This window comes from Amphimedon queenslandica, unplaced genomic scaffold (assembly GCF_000090795.2).
Source record: "Amphimedon queenslandica unplaced genomic scaffold, v1.1 AMPQUscaffold_13487, whole genome shotgun sequence".
Taxonomy (NCBI): Eukaryota; Metazoa; Porifera; class Demospongiae; order Haplosclerida; family Niphatidae; genus Amphimedon; species Amphimedon queenslandica.
Window position 1 is genome coordinate 165,292 of NW_003546277.1, and position 16,608 is coordinate 181,899.

General features: G+C 38.4%; 4 protein-coding genes across 7 annotated transcripts in view; all 4 read right to left on the reverse strand.

Moving 5' to 3' along the window:
* Positions 1-560, reverse strand: part of LOC109580527 (aqualysin-1-like) — a 2,363-nt gene extending 1,803 nt beyond the window's left edge. Inside the window, exons 1-2 of the mRNA XM_019993800.1 lie at positions 306-560; positions 31-252 (exon numbers count right to left, since the gene is read on the reverse strand). Coding sequence (XP_019849359.1) covers positions 31-252; positions 306-560 — 477 coding nt within the window. The remainder of the gene's footprint in view (positions 1-30; positions 253-305) is intronic.
* A 343-nt stretch (positions 561-903) lies between these two features.
* LOC109580538 (proprotein convertase subtilisin/kexin type 9-like) lies at positions 904-4,202 on the reverse strand. The gene is made up of 5 exons (XM_019993826.1): positions 3,848-4,202; positions 3,582-3,753; positions 2,673-3,452; positions 2,072-2,161; positions 904-2,009 (listed from the first exon to the last, which is right to left on the reverse strand). The coding sequence occupies exons 1-5, from the start codon at positions 4,103-4,105 to the stop codon at positions 994-996; spliced, it is 2,316 nt and encodes a 771-aa protein (XP_019849385.1). The 5' UTR covers positions 4,106-4,202; the 3' UTR covers positions 904-993.
* A 1,752-nt stretch (positions 4,203-5,954) lies between these two features.
* Positions 5,955-16,585, reverse strand: LOC100633843 (subtilisin-like serine protease pepC). 4 transcript variants are annotated; one of them, XR_002184267.1, is made up of 6 exons: positions 11,160-11,498; positions 10,937-11,102; positions 10,091-10,885; positions 8,856-10,041; positions 8,623-8,791; positions 8,222-8,476 (listed from the first exon to the last, which is right to left on the reverse strand). XR_002184267.1 is itself a non-coding variant. In XM_019993819.1 (5 exons), the coding sequence occupies exons 1-5, from the start codon at positions 16,518-16,520 to the stop codon at positions 6,106-6,108; spliced, it is 2,220 nt and encodes a 739-aa protein (XP_019849378.1). In that variant the 5' UTR covers positions 16,521-16,585; the 3' UTR covers positions 5,955-6,105. The 4 variants fall into 4 exon arrangements, 3 of the variants coding, with proteins under 3 accessions (XP_019849378.1, XP_019849379.1, XP_019849377.1); XM_019993819.1 differs by lacking the exons at positions 8,222-8,476; positions 8,623-8,791; positions 8,856-10,041; ... (1 more) ...; positions 10,937-11,102; positions 11,160-11,498 and adding exons at positions 5,955-6,773; positions 14,778-15,116; positions 15,173-15,937; positions 16,016-16,184; positions 16,242-16,585; XM_019993820.1 differs by lacking the exons at positions 8,222-8,476; positions 8,623-8,791; positions 8,856-10,041; ... (1 more) ...; positions 10,937-11,102; positions 11,160-11,498 and adding exons at positions 5,955-6,673; positions 14,678-15,116; positions 15,173-15,937; positions 16,016-16,184; positions 16,242-16,585.
* On the reverse strand, positions 11,625-13,932 carry LOC100638844 (alkaline serine exoprotease A-like). Its single transcript, XM_019993825.1, has 4 exons — positions 13,562-13,932; positions 13,339-13,507; positions 12,493-13,287; positions 11,625-12,441 (listed from the first exon to the last, which is right to left on the reverse strand). Exons 1-4 carry the CDS (start codon positions 13,841-13,843, stop codon positions 11,729-11,731), a joined length of 1,959 nt encoding a protein of 652 aa, XP_019849384.1. The 5' UTR covers positions 13,844-13,932; the 3' UTR covers positions 11,625-11,728.
* Positions 16,586-16,608: the final 23 nt, after the last annotated feature.

The window sequence follows — 16,608 nt, forward strand, 5'->3', positions numbered from 1 at the left end:
TTTCAAATCTGTACCATAGACACTATCTACTGGGTCAAAACCAGGATACTTGGCTCTACCCCCAAAGTCAGTATGAGTGTAAAGAATGCCAGTGTCTAATACATACACATCAACCCCTTCACCGTTTCCTTCTGGTACGTATCTATTGTCGAGGGTAGGTCCTGTCTGATCGATACGATCTATTGCCCAGGATATGCTTGCTTTTGTATATATCTCCTCTTCTACAAATTCTATATCATCTAAACCTTTGAACTACAAAAAATAAATTATGACATCAATTGTAATTTGTAATGATTATTGCTTACCCTATGTGCAGCATCTTCAGTGATTCTGGCAGAGATTATGTTGATAAAAGGTCCTTCAACTTGTTCGTATATTTTAGAGTCGAGTGTTTCATTTTTCACTTGGTCCACAATCTCCATGAACCTGCTGTGATTGACTCCATCAGTCACTACTATGATGTAGTTTCCAGTGGTATTGCTACCACTAGCAGCTCGAATGACACGACGTGCTTCAACTGCAAAAGTACTAAGAACTAAGAGAGAAAAGACGACCAGCATCTTGTTTTCTTTACAATTCATTGCCTGCAAGATTGCAACTTTATTATAAAAGATTATTGGATAATCTTTTGATGGTTTTTAGATTTTTTGAAGCACTCTTTTATAGGAGAGAAATCGCCACCCACACAACACGATGTGGCTTTGTATTTTTACAAAACTTTTTCTTTATGATATTCCAAAAATGCAATAAGAAGTCGTTCATGTTTTTTAACATTTCTTTATATGGTCAAGGGTGTTCCTTTATCATGGCTTTTATTGATACTAAAAGGTCAATCCACTAAAATATATTTAAAGTCATTAATAATATTAACAGAAAAGTACCTTATTAATATTGAAAAGGGAATTTTAATGTCAAAATGATTTTTAGTATCAAAAATGATTATTAGCAAAAGATATTTATCACAAGACTATGTTTGTGTCACATGGATGACAGTTATTGAACAAATAATTCAATCAGTTCAATTGGAGTATCTTCATTCTCTCTTGGCTCATTGCCACACAGTCGTAGCTCAATATCAGAGCTGGTCTTTGGAACGTCCTTACAGAACCACTCTCCTTTATCACAGCAGGTGCTCACTTCACCACACCCCTTTCCATCCCACAGTGGGTCTTCAGTGTAGAGTGTATTGTATTCAAATGTACTACGTGAACCAGTTTCACAGAAATAATCGTTTCCAACAAAAGCTGGGATGGCGGATGAAGCTCTGCTGTAAGTGTTAGTGCAAGGGCAGGCATAAGACTGAGAGCGGTCAATCTCATCTGTTGCAGCTGCAAACGTCCAAATATGCTTACGACTCTCTCCCTCTTTGTATGTTAAAATGACTCCATCCACAAAAGCTTCGTCAATCATTGGAAGTATCTTCATCTTGTTCTGGTATGAGAAGTAGAAAGCATTAGGTGATGCCCACTGGTATCCTTTTATACGCCCACACACTCTTGAGTACTCAACTCCTGAGGAACTGAAGTATGTCGTTGAGCAACCTGATTCATGTTGACTACGCTGACATGTCCTAAGGTTTCCATCAGTTCTTAATAAGAGACCATCAGGACAGTCAGTATTGGGATCAGACATGTTGACATTTGCTATCCTCATGAATCCCCTTTGCCCCATTATCTCTTTATCCAACTCACAGTAGACCATTGCCTCATCTCCTGTTTGCATGATAATTGGATAATAGTCTGAGTCCAAAGGTCCATAATGGCTGAGGTCTTTGCATGACTTCACTGCTGTACCGTGAACATATGTTTTCTGTCTGAGTGATTTCCTCACCGCCACATTATTATCATCAGGTTTGTCTGAAGGTGCTACAGCCGACTGTGTTGAATTCAACGTAAACAATGATGTAATGTTGCTTTGAAGCATCTGTGTGGCTTTGTACATTTCTCTCTCCACAATGTTACCAAGGCTGAGCTCAAAACTTTCAAAATTCTTGACCATCTGGCAACACACTATACAATGAAATCAAATTATCATTGAATAGCCTCTGATCATGTAACACCTACTGTCTTACCTGTTTCCGGAGTAGGAGAAGCCTGTATCGACACTGTCACTGTTTTTGTAGTAACAACATTCGTAGGATCAAGAGCCAGATTGTCTCCCACTGTCAGATAAAAGAGAAGGTTGGAATTAAGCAAATTAATTTTGTAGTGCTAATATTTAATTAGGTATATACTGGTAACTAGGCAACACGTAGTGTCACTGACTGAATGTTGACTTGTAAATCTTTGGTTGCTTTATAAAATAAAATGTTTTCTAATGCACTTTTTACTACTTATTAGTATCGCAGTAGCAACACTAAGTAGGGTTCATAATATCTTTTAAGTATCTTAGAAATTCAAATCTTAATGATAGTGTACTTAAATAAACGAACAATTTGTATTAAATAAACAAAGCTATCAGCTATCGTCATACCAACTCTATGGAGCATGAATTAAAAGCTATTTAATGTATTAAAAGTGGGAGGCTACTATTTACCGAGGCACACTAATTCCTTTTGTTATGCTAATGCTATGCTAGCAATGCATTGTTACTATATATTTGTAAACACGACAGCTGTAAATTACACAATTGATGAGCTGTTGACTCAAATCAAATAAAGAGGTGTCACATACTTTTAATAGTTGTGTTAATGTAGAGGAGGCAGTTGTTTGTTAATCCACTCAGGTGTTGAGGGAGGGATTCAAAGTGCAGCGTGTTCCTTGTACAGCTGTTGAGCAGTTTGTCTCTAACCTCAGAAGGCGTTAGGCGTGGGCTCTCCTGCAAATACAACGAGACAACGCCTGCCACAAGTCCAGAAGACACTGATGTCCCACTGCGTATTGATTTGCACTCACACCCAGTGCAAGAGTGATTAGCTCCCACTACAGACACTCCAGGTGCAAAGAGATCGATACAGGGACCAGCATTAGTAGTAGAGGAGGCCTCATCACCATTGCTGCTGGCAGACACTGTAATCACTCCTGGTGTACTGGCAGGGGATTTACTGCATGCATCCCCTCCGTCGTTTCCTCCTGCTGCTACTATTGGAATGTTTTGGTTCAGTAGTTTCTCTAATGTGTGGTCCATGCCTAGTGATACAGGTCCTGATAATGGCAGCAATATCACTGAAGGATTCTTCCCTGCTTTTGCTTCTGTTATTTTTTCTCCTACGTGATTCAATCCATCAATCACTGCACTCCATGGGATACGATTATCGCAGTCAAGCACACGAACACTGTACACCTTTGCTTTGCTTGCTACTCCACTACTAGCACCTGCTGCAATGCTGGCTGTATGAGTACCATGCCCACTGCAGTCTCTTCCTTTATAGTTTGTTCCCATTATCTTATCCACTGGGTCATATCCAGAGAACATGGCCCTTCCCCCAAACTCACAATGCTCGTAATTTATTCCTGCAGATGTGTATAAGTGTGTATGTGTGTGTGTGTGTGCAGGCAAAATTAAATTTTACTGTAGCATGATAGCTATTTTAGCCACTTATGTATCCATATTAGTCAACACATTACATTTAACTGCTTTACCTGAGTCAAGAATGTATATAGCAACACCCTGCCCATCACCATTGTAGTTTGTGTAGCCGTCCAGTTTATTATTATTCTGTTGGTTGATTCTATCCAGTGCCCACGATACTTCACTACTTGCGGTTGCATAAGTCTCTTCTTCTATGAATTCAATGTCTTCAAACTCACTGAACTATGTGTGAAATGGAAGAAGAATTTATATGAATTATTTAACTTGCAGATCAATGATAATAATAATGATGGCTAATTTATTCTTTTTATTTTACCTTTTCAAGTGTCTGCTCTGATAAATTGGCTGAAATTATTTTTGCATATTCTCCATTGACTTTGGTGTAAATTACTGATCCACTGTTTTTCACTCCTTCCTCTATCTCACGGAACCTCTCCTGACTAGTTCCCTCACTCAATGCTATTATGTAATTTCCTGTTGTGGTATCTTCTGGGGCTGCTCGAATAACCTTGGCAGGCTCAGCAATGCTCAGAAACTGTAAGAACAAGAGAACCAAAGACCATCCAAGATTCATTTTCTTTTCCTCTTTCTTTCCTTGATTTGACTCAAGTTTCTTACTCAACCTCCAGTCACTAATTTGTGTCACCAGTGGTGCGTTATATAACCATGAGTAGCCCTAATTAAATCAGCATTGTTCAAAATATGTAGTCACTCTGTCTGTAATAACACAATCTCATATTGCTTTGAGCCATAGTAGTATACAGATCATGTCTGTGATGTCACTGTCTAGTATACAGGTGTCTAGTCCTTTAATAAAGTGTAGTAATTCAGAGCTAATTATCATGAATGACTGGCTAATATAACGAGACATGAAATCATCATCATGATATCATGAGGACTTGTGATGCTAAAAGAACAAGCTCTTATGTGGCTTCCTGTAAATTACTGGTATGAAAGTTAAGACTTGAGCCTATAAATAGATTCCTTCTCAGCTCAGATATCAACTTTTATTATGCCCTCATGCTGTGCTACATAAACTCATTCTGACTTTGAGCTATAAGCACTTTTTAAACCAATTGTGCCAATTTTTGAAAATACCCTGTGTCCTGTACCATAATAATAGTCAATAGTTTTTTACCAAAAAATAGCTCAAAAATTACCCAAATTTTTTTATTACATTTTTTGATACATATTGATGTCCTTATGCTGTGTAGCAAGTTTGAGGCTATTCAGACTTTAATTTTTCAAGCTACGGCCATTTTTTAAAAATGCCAAAATTCTGAAAAATACCCAAGGCTATAGCCCATGGTTTTTCCCCAAAAATGGCTCCGAAATCACCCCAAATTTTTATTACATTTTTTGATACTTATTGATGTACTTATGCTGTGTAGAAAGTTTGAGCTGATTCTGACTTCAATTTTTCAAGTTACAGCCATTTTAAGAAAACGTCAAAATTCTGAAAATTACCCAAGGCTATAGCCCATGGTTTTTTTCAAAAAATGGCCCCAAAATCATCCCAAATTTTTATTACATTTTCTGATACATATTGATGTCCTTATGCTGTGTAGTAAGTTTGAGGTGATTCCAACTTCAATTTTTAAAGTTACAGCCATTTTAAGAAAACGTCAAAATTCTGAAAAATACCCAAGGCTATAATAGCCCATGGTTTTTTCCAAAAAATGGCTTCGAAATCACCCCAAAGTTTTATCACATTTTCTGATACATATTGATGTACTTATGCTGTGTAGCAAGTTTGAAGTGATTCCAACTTCAATTTTTCAAGTTACAGCCATTTTAAGAAAATGTCAAAATTCTGAAAAATACCCAAGGCTATAGCCCATGGTCTTTTTCAAAAAATGGCTCCAAAATCACCCCAAATTTTTATTACATTATCTGATACATATTGATGTCCTTATGCTGTGTAGCAAGTTTGAGGTGATTCCAACTTCAATTTTTCAAGTTACGGCCATTTTAAGAAAACGTCAAAATTCTGAAAAATACCCAAGGCTATAGCCCATGGTCTTTTCCAAAAAATGGCTCCAAAATCACCCCAAATTTTTATTACATTATCTGATACATATTGATGTCCTTATGCTGTGTAGCAAGTTTGAGGTGATTACAACTTCAATTTTTCAAGTTACGGCCATTTTAAGAAAACCTCAAAATTCTGAAAAATACCCAAGGCTATAGCCCATGGTTTTTTCCAAAAAATGGCTCCAAAATCACCACAAATTTTTATTATATTTTCTGATACATAATGATGTCCTTATGCTGTGTAGCAGGTTTGAGTTGCTATTGTGTGTATTTTGCTCTGAAATAAATTTACATTAAAGTACCAAGGTTGATGTGCTACTTGTAATGTAGTAATTACTATGTTGTTTTGACTACAGCTGGTATTATACTGCCTCCCTTTCATTAATGTGTTTGAAGACAAAACAACCCTCTATGTGGGTTTGAAATTCAATTTATTTTCTAATCATTAAATTAAAGCAGCAGCAGCATAAAACTAAAAACACATCAAAATATGACATAAAAATCATAAATCATTGCATTTTTAAAATAATTAATATCTTATTATTTAACATACAGTTCTATCAGATCAAGAGGAGTATCTTCATTGAAGCGTTCCTCATTGCCACACAGTCGTAGCTCAATATCAGAGCTGGTCTTTGGAACGTCCTTACAGAACCACTCTCCTTTATCACAACAGGTGCTCACTTCACCACACCCCTTTCCATCCCACAGTGGATCTGCTGTATAGAAGGTGTTGTACTCGAAGAAATTACGTGAGCCAGTTTCACAGAAATAATCGTTTCCAACAAACGACGGAGTCTCAAAATCAATGATCACCTCTCTATTGGTACACTGACAGTCAAAGGCAGCACCTGATCTACCAACCTCATCAATGGCAGCTGCAAATGTCCATATATGAGAACGACTCTCATTCACTTGATTAGTCAGTACTGCTCCATCAACGTAAAGGTCATTGATTGTCAAACGCTTATTACGCTGATACCAGTAGAAAGCATTAGGTGATGCCCATTGGTATCCTCTTATACGTCCACATACTTTTGAGTACTCAAATCCTGATGTGTTGAAATGAGCCGATGAACAACCTTTCCCTTGCTCGTCCCTTTGACATGTCCTAAGGTTTCCATCAGTTCTTAATGAGAGACCATCAGGACAGTCAGTATTGGGATCAGACATGTTGACATTTGCTATCCTCATGAATCCTCTGTCACCTTTTATCTCCTTTTCCAACTCACAGTAAACTGCTTTGCTCTCATTCTTAATGTAAAGGTGATAGAGCCCTGATTGTAATGTGTGGTTCATCAAGTCCTCACAAGCCAGTGGTGTGCTTATGGGTGTAGGTATGATACTTTCTAGTGGATTCTTCTCGCACTTTGAAGGTTCTGGCTCAGTCAAGTTCTCTCCCCTAACTATCAGTGAGATGTCATTCAAGCCGTTCCGTACTATAGCACTAACATCTGACATGAGGCTCTTTTGAAGCTCTTGAAAGTTTCGCAAGGTTTCACAACAGACTGTATGGAGAGAAAACAAACAAGCATTATATCATACTGCTAAAGATGCTCTAAAACTATTTTGACTACCATATGCACGCATGCAAAGTAAAGATAAAAAGGCTATTAGGTTAGATACATATAATCATCATCTATGAATGTGATAAATGTGATATAGATAGCTTATGATTACCTGTATAGCATAAGAGGAGGTACTTATAGCTTACAGTTATCACAGCTATACAAATGAATTATTAATACTAATGGGGAGGCTTTAAAAGGGTAAAGCAGCTATCTGACATCATAATGGTGGCAAGGCCATCAAATTGGCCTTTTGTAGTCATGGTGTATGCTGCATGTATTACAAGCCATACAAGTGTAACTCACGACTGGTGGGAGTAAGCACTAGAGGAGTCTCTGTGATAGTCACAGTCAGTGAGGTTGTCTCTGTGACTGTAATGGGCTGAACTTGAGTATGAGTTACGACAATAGTCCTTGTGGTTATGGTGGGTATTATTGATACGAGAGTTGTGGTAGAGAGACTGACTGAAGTGGTTGCTGATGTCACTGTGCTGCTACCATCACAAGTGTTATTACCTAAAAAGGACACAATGAAAAATAACATCCACCCTATAGGCCATAGTTGAGCCACTTACATGATTTCACATGAAGTAAGCAATTGTTAGTGTTGGAGCGATATTGGCTTGGTAAATAGCTAAAATCAATTACATTTTTGAGACAATCTTGCTTTAGTTTCTGGACGATACTAGCAGGACTTAGACTAGGGTTCTCTTGTAGCAATAGTGCAGCAGCACCCGAGACCATTGGAGTAGCCATTGATGTACCGCTAAAGGTCTTTAAACACTGACAGGTGTTACAAGAATAAGAAGCTCCTTCTATCGAACTACCTGGAGCAAATATATCAATGCAAGGCCCAGCATTAGTATTATAGTAGACGTCATCACCATTTCGAGTACCAGCTACAGTTATAGCAGCTGAGTTGCTGGCAGGCGTTGAAGAGCAAGCATTACTGCGGTCATTACCAGCAGCAACAACAACAGTTATTCCCTGACTGATTATTGAAGTTACAAGCTGATCAACTGATTGTTGGTAGCCTCCTCCAAGAGAGAGAGAAATTATTGATGGACGGCGGGGATTTTTTTCTGTGATTTTTCTTGCTGCATAGTTCAATCCATCAATGACAACACTCCAAGGGGCTCCATTGTCGCATCTTAGAACTCGAACACTATAAACGTTTGCACAGCGAGCAACTCCGTAGTTCTTTCCAACTGCTAAACTAGCAACGTGGGTACCATGTCCGTGACAGTCTTTGCCCCGGTTGTTTGTATTGAGGTAGTTATCGACTGGGTCGTAGCCGGGGTACTTGGCTCTCCCCCCGAATTCACAATGATCGTAATTCACACCTATAATTTTAACAATACAAATTACGTTAATATTATTTTGCAGATATTGAGTGATATGGTGTTTAGCCTTAGTAATGCTAAGTTTAAATATCTTCAAATGCTTTGTAGTAATAAATTTAATTTTCTTTGTTTTTAAGATCAGTTACCTGAGTCAAGCACGTATATGTCCACACCCTTTCCACAGTGACAAGGAGTGTATGGTTCTCCATCAATGACTGAACTAACTTGATCAATACGATCCACAGCCCATGATACGTCTGAGCCGTGAGCAAATGTCTCTTCCTCTACAAAAGCAACACCTTCTTGATTCTTCAACTATAATAATTAATTAGTGTATACAAGTTGTTGTTAACACCTTTCAACCATTGTGTAAACTTACCCTGTGTGCAGCTTCTTCTGTCAGTTTTGCTGCTATAATCATAGCAAATGGTCCTTCCACTTTCTCTGCTATCTTGTGATCCATTGATTCATTTCTCACTTCATCAGCAATATGCTCAAACGTGCTGTGACTGGTCTCCTTCTCCATCACTACAATGTAGTTTCCTGTCGTCTCTTCTCCTGGGGCTGCACGGATGACTCGACGAGACTCAACGAGTGAGATAAAAAGCAGGAGAGAACAACAAGACCAGTACAAGAGCCTCATTTCTACTAGTTGATATTATGAATCAAAATGAAGGTCTGAGAGCAAACCGGCCGTCTTTTTATTGCATGCATCAATGCATATGCGCCGCTATGTGGGCGTGGCTGCAGCAAGATAATTATCATCTTAATCTTGGATCTATTCTTTTAAAAGAGTGTTTTTTAATAATAAAAAGCTTCTATAGTTACAATGAATTACAATTTTTAATGAAAAGCCCCAGGGCACACAGTAATGTCTCTATACCTAGTTATTACAACCGTTTTGGTTACTGGAGGAGATGCTTCCACACAGCAAGATGTCACATGAGCATATTTTGCAATAGTTTTAACAACCCATGCAGTTGAAGTAGAAGGATGTATCATTGTAGCGGTACGTGTTAAAGTTTTGTGATGTGTTGAAGTAGAGGTATGTGTTAATGTAGCTCTATGTGTTGCAGTAGTGTGATGTGTTGAAGTGGAGGGATGCTGTAATGTAGTATCATGTGTAGACGTAGAGTGACGTGTCAAAGTAGAAGTGTGTGTTACAGTAATATCTTTTGTTGAGGTAGAGTGTTGTATTGAAGTAGAAGGGTGTATTAAAGTATCATGATGTGTTGCAGTTATGTGATGTGTTGAGGTAGTATTACATATTGAACTGGTATAACGGGTTGCAGTAGTATGATAGGTTGTCATAATATGGTGTGTTGAAGTAGAATTATGTATTTTAGTAGCATGATGTGTTGAAGTTGAATTGCATATTAGGGTAGCATCATCTGTCACAGTGACAGTGTCAGTTGAAGTAGTAGCACATGTTAAGGTGGTACTTTTTGCAATGGTAGTAATTGCAGTTGAGAATGTAGTGTGTTCTGCAATAGTGACATATATTGAGGGTCTAGTACGTGTCATGATGCTGGTACTAGTTGGAGTAATGTCACATACATCAGTGCCTATAATAATAATAATACATATTTATCTTTAGAAGAATGAAGAACTTACATTTTTTAATGTGAAGGAAGCAATTATTTGTGTTGCTTTTATAAGAAGGATCCAAGAAAATTAAATTGATAGCATTTTTAAGGCAGTCATATTTCAATTCATCTGCGATACTATCAGGAGAGAGAAAAGGCTCATTCTCCAGTAGTAATGCGACAGCACCAGAAACAAGAGCAGCAGCCATTGATGTACCACTTACAACTTTAGTGCATGAACAAGAAGAACAAGTATGACTAGCAGCAGTCACATATGCACCAGGAGCAAATATATCTACACAGGGTCCAGCATTAGTATTATAGTTAATAAAATCTCCTATTAAAGTGCTACCGACTGTTATAGCCCCAGGATTGCTAGCAGGTGATCTAGAGCATGCATTACCGCGATTATTACCAGCAGATGCAACCACAGGTATTCCTTGATTGATCACATTAGTTACCACTTGATCAAGAGAAGAGGAGAAAGATCCACCTAGTGACATTACAATCACAGCTGGTCTGTTAGAGTCTTTAATTCTTATAGCTGCATAGTTGAGTCCGTCTATTATAACACTGTAAGGTCCTCTACCATTGCAGTCTAGTACACGTACACTATAAGCAGTAGCACAACGAGCTAGTCCAGAAACATTACCAACTGCTAAACTGGCTACATGGGTACCATGTCCATGACAATCTCTACCTTCTAAATTGGTGTCATTGTAATTATCAATTGGATCATAGCCTGAATACTTGGCTCGTCCCCCATCAAACACGTAATCTGAATACTTTGTCCTTCCAAACTCGCAATGATCATAGCGAATACCTATTATTATACACAAATTAACTCTTAGTTACTGCATAGTCACGTTCTTACCAGTATCAAGGACATACACATCAACACCATTGCCACATTCACAAGGAGTGTATGGTTTATTGTCCAATACTGAACTGACTTGGTCAACACGATCTACAGCCCATGACATATCAATAGAAGCATATGTTTCTTCCTCTATAAATTCAATGCCCTTTTGATGGACTAACTATCAAAATTCAGAATAATTTATAATAAATTAATGAATATTATAAATCTTTAATACTTTGTTTGCTTCATCTTCTGTCATTTTTGCTGCTATGATTTTAACAAGTGGCCCTTCCACTTTCACTGATATTCTTTGATCAGTTGAAGCTTTTCTCACTTTATCAGCAATATGCTCAAACATGCAGTGATTTTCTTCCTTCTTTATTGCTATTATGTAGTTTCCTGTTGTCTCCTCTCCTGGACCTGCACGATATACTTGGTTTGACACAACATTAGTGACTACTGCTGCAATTATAAGTCCAAGAAAAAAGCTGTAGTTCATCCTGTTGAATTCCTCTCAAAGACTGAAGTACAGGCTCTACTGACTACTGGTATGAATGCATCAAATTTTCTTTTGTCAACAAAATTATGCGCAGCTGTATGCGCGCCTAGGCCTAGCCGGCTGCAGATCAGTGGTTAGTGATCTAACCATGATCTCACCATAGTATCAATGATCTAATGTGTTAAATCATTTTAAATTAAATTACATCAAAAGACTCTGGGTGCCTTTTAAACCTCATGACTAAATATAAAAAATAAGGTATACAAACAAAATGAATTACAAGCAAAAAGACTCATAGCCTGGCCTCATTGTTGACAAATCGGGTGGGTAGCTACAACAGTATTAAACTCTGTTGTATACTTTGTAACTGTATGTGTTGGGGTGGTTGTTGAAAAAACGGTATCAGTACATGTTACATGCACAGAAAGTGTTGTAGCTGTAGGTCGTATTGAAGTAGAATGACGTGTAGTAGTAGTAGTATGTGTTGAAGTGGTACGAGGTATTAAAGTAGTATGAACTGTTGTGGTAGTATGGTGTGTAGAAGTTGTATCATCTATTGGAGTAATATGACGTGTGACGGTAGTATGATGCATGGATGTAGCATATCTTGTTGAAGTAGTAGGCCTTATTATAACTGCATCATGTGTTACAGTAATAGTATGGTTCATCGAAGTAATATGACGTGTTGTAGTAGTGTGATGTGTCGAAGTAGCATTATATGTTGACGTTGTGAGCAGCATTGAAGTAGCATTATGAGTTAAAGTAGTGCGACTTGTTAAAGTGGTGTGATATGTCGTAGTAGCATGATGTGTTGACGTCACTTTATGTACTGGGGTAGTAATACCAAGCACAGTGGTGGTGTCTGTTGAGGTAACAGTGTTTACTAAGGTAGTAATATTTGTCATGGTAGTAGTTTTTGTTAACGTAGCATTTTTTGTTAAAGTGCCAATGTAACAAGTAGAAGTACTAGTTGGCGTAATGGTAATGATGCTAGTTGTGCTAATTCCACATTCATCACCTATAAAATAGAAATAATAGTCGTGTGCATAAAATAAAAACATCAACTTACATTTTTTAATGTGAAGGAAGCAATTGTTTGTAGTGCTTTTATAACTATTTTCCAAAAATATAAAATTGATTGCATTTTTAAGGCAATTTTCCTTTAATTTATCTGAGATATTGGAAGGGAAGAATAAAGGCTCCTTCTCCAGTAGTAATGCAACAGCACCAGTGACAAGAGCAGCAGCCATTGATGTACCACTTACAGCTTTAGTACACGAACAAGTAGAACAAGTATGACTAGCAGCAGTCACATATGCTCCAGGAGCAAATATATCCACACAGGGTCCAGCATTAGTATTATAGTTAATGAAATCTCCTATTGTAGTAGCAGCAACTGTTATAACTCCAGGATTGCTAGCAGGTGATCTAGAGCATGCATTGCCGCGATTATTACCAGCAGATGTAACTACAGGTATTCCTTGATTGATCACATTAGTTATTACTTGATTAAGAGAAGAGGAGAAAGATCCACCCAGAGACATTACAATCACAGCTGGTCTGTTGGAGTCTTTAATTCTTATAGCTGCATAGTTCAGTCCGTCTATTATAACACTGTAAGGTCCTCTGCCATTGCAGTCTAGTACACGTACACTATAAGCAGTAGCACAACAAGCTAGTCCAGAAACATTTCCAACTGCTAAACTGGCTACATTGGTACCATGTCCATGGCAATCTCTACCTTCTAAATTGGTGTCGTTGTAATTATCAATTGGATCATAGCCTGAATACTTGGCTCGTCCCCCATCAAACACGTAATCTGAATACTTTGTTCTTCCAAACTCGCAATGATCATAGCGAATACCTATTATTATACACAAATTAACTCTTAGTTACTGCATAGTCACGTTCTTACCAGTATCAAGGACATACACATCAACACCATTGCCACATTCACAAGGAGTGTATGGTTGATTGTCCAATACTGAACTGACTTGGTCAACACGATCCACAGCCCATGACATATCAATAGAAGCATATGTTTCTTCCTCTATAAAAACACCTTCATTTTGCATTAGGGCTATCTATTTATAATAAATAAATTAATTTTAATAGATCTCTCAGTAATGATCTCTTACCCTGTGTGCAGCATCTTTTGTCAATTTTGCTGAAAGTATTTTAGCAAATGGTCCTTCCACTTTCACAGATAGTTTTTGATCAATTGACTCCCTTCTCACTTCATCAGCAATATGCTCAAACGTGCTGTGACTGGTCTCTTTCCCCATCACTACAATGTAGTTTCCTGTCGTCTTCTCTCCCGGAGCTGCACGAATAATTCGGGGAGACTCAGCCTCGGCATCAGCGAAGGTAATCTTTACTGCTATTAAAAGAAAAAAAGCGACACAGAAACTGGAACTCATCCTTGCACAAGTTAAGAGTAGATCTAAAGATCCTGCTTGCTTTTTTGGCCTTTGTGATCAGATGTTTGTTAGTGCGCTGCGCTGGCCGGACTTTGTGGTTGGCAGAAGTATGAATCAAAAATCTCCATAAAATTTAATTAATCTGTAGTGCTTTATTAGAAAAATTATTATAATAATAATGTGATGTTAAAGAAAGCACTTGCATGGACAGAACCTAAACTAGTGTATGTATATTTTGAAAACTATAGTCATTATGATGCACAACAAAATCACTGTACATAAAGCTCTATCAGATCAAGAGGAGTATCTTCATTGAAGCGTTGTTCATTACCACACAGTCGTAGCTCAATATCAGAGCTGGTCTTTGGAACGTCCTTACAGAACCACTCTCCTTTATCACAGCAGGTGCTCACTTCACCACACCCCTTTCCGTCCCACAGTGGATCTGATGTGTAGAGTACACCATAACGGAATCGATTCCGTGATCCTGTTTCACAGAAATAATCATTACCAACAAATGATGGAGTTTCAAAATCAATATTTGTCCTACTATTGCTGCACTGACAACTGTATTGAGCTTGACGACCAACTTCATCAACGGCAGCTGCAAATGTCCATATATGGGAACGAGCCTCATTCACTTGATTAGTCAGTACTACTCCATCAACGTAAAGGTCATCAACTTTGAAATGCTTATTACGCTGAAACCAGTAAAAAGCATTAGGCGAGGACCACTGGTATCCTCTTACACGCCCACACACTCTTGAGTACTCAAGTCCTGAGGAACTAAAGGTAGTAGACGAACAGCCACTGCCACTCTGTTTACGCTGACATGTCCTAAGGTTTCCATCAGTTCTTAATGAGAGACTGTCAGGACAGTCAGTATTGGGATCAGACATGTTGACATTTGCTATCCTCATGAATCCCCTGTTACCTTTTATCTCCTTCTCTAACTCACAGTAAACTGTTGTAGGACCATCTTTAGTTTGAAGGACATAGTTTCCAGATGGTCCAGATACTTCAGCACAGGAAGCAAACCCACTTACTGGAGTTGAGGTTGGAGTTGGCCCTGGACATGTAGTAACAGTAGGTGTTATTCTTTCAGTAACTGCTACTGTATGTGTCCTGGTTACGTCAGTGCTTCTGGTAACTGTAACAGTTGCTGTAGTGACTATATTAGATATTCTTGTTTCTGTTACAAGTCTTGTAGACATAGTCATCTGTGTGAAGGTAAATGTACGAGTTTTGGTACATGTACTGTTATCATCTGAGCCTATAAATAATAATAAAGAATATAATAAGAGATCACTTTATGATACATTCACTTACAATCAGTGTTGACATGAAGCAAACAGTTGTTTGTGTTGCTTCTATAAGTAACTGGTAAATTAGTGTAGCTGATAGCATTTTTAATGCAATTTTGTTTCAATCTGTTAGAAATAGCAGCAGGAGAGAGTGAAGGCTCCTTCTCCAGTAGCAGTGCTATACCACCAGAGACAAGAGGAGCGGCCATTGATGTACCACTCAGAGTCCTAAGACACGAACAAGTAGAACATGAATGACTTGCAGCAGTCACTGAAGCTCCTGGAGCAAAAATATCCACACAAGATCCAGCATTAGTGTTAAAGTAGACATTGTCTCCTCTTGCACTACCAGCAACTGTTATAGCCCCAGGATTACTAGCAGGAGATTTGGAGCAGGCATTACCACGATCATTACCAGCAGATGCAACCACAGGTATTCCTTGACTGACCACATTAGTTACTACTTGATCAAGAGAAGAGGAGAAAGATCCACCCAGAGACATTGAAATGACTCCTGTTCTGTTTGAGCTCCTAATCCTCCCGGCTACATAGTTGAGTCCGTCTATTATAACACTGTAAGGTCCTCTACCATTGCAGTCTAGTACACGTACACTATAAGCAGTAGCACAACGAGCTAGTCCAGAAACATTACCAACTGCTAAACTGGCTACGTGGGTACCATGTCCCTGACAATCTCCACCTTGCCTATTTCCTCCATTGTAGTTGTCAACTGGATCATAACCTGGATACAATGCTCTTCCACCAAATTCACAATGATTATAGCGGATACCTGCAAAGAATAGATTCGTTATAAAGTATTTATTGCTAAGTTTGCATCTCAGGCATTGGACTCAAATAATGATCTTACCAGTATCAAGGACATACACATCAACACCATTGCCACATTCACAAGGAGTGTATGGTTGATTGTCCAATACTGAACTGACTTGGTCAACACGATCCACAGCCCATGACACTGCTGACATAGTAGCAAAAGCTTCTTGCTCTATGTACTCAACACCTAACTGATGCTTCAACTGTAGTTAATGAAAGAACAATTAGATCTATTTTACAAAATAGTATTTATTTCTCACCCTGTGTGCAGCTTCCTCTGTCATCTTTGCTGCTATAATCTTAGCAACTGGTCCTTCCACTTTCTCTGCTATCTTGTGATCCATTGATTCATTTCTCACTTCATCAGCAATATGCTCAAACGTGCTGTGACTGGTCTCCTTCTCCATCACTACAATGTAGTTTCCTGTCGTCTCCTCTCCTGGAGCTGCACGGATAACTCGGCGAGACTCAACATACGAGATCCCTCCAAGTAGAGAAAATAAGATTAAAAACACTGCACTTTTAGAACTGCTAGCCATTGCGCTGCTAGCAGAGAGAAAAGTTTGCTAACTGTAGCTATGCACAGAAACCTCCAGCAAACTTCCATTTTTATAGCCACAAAAAGAG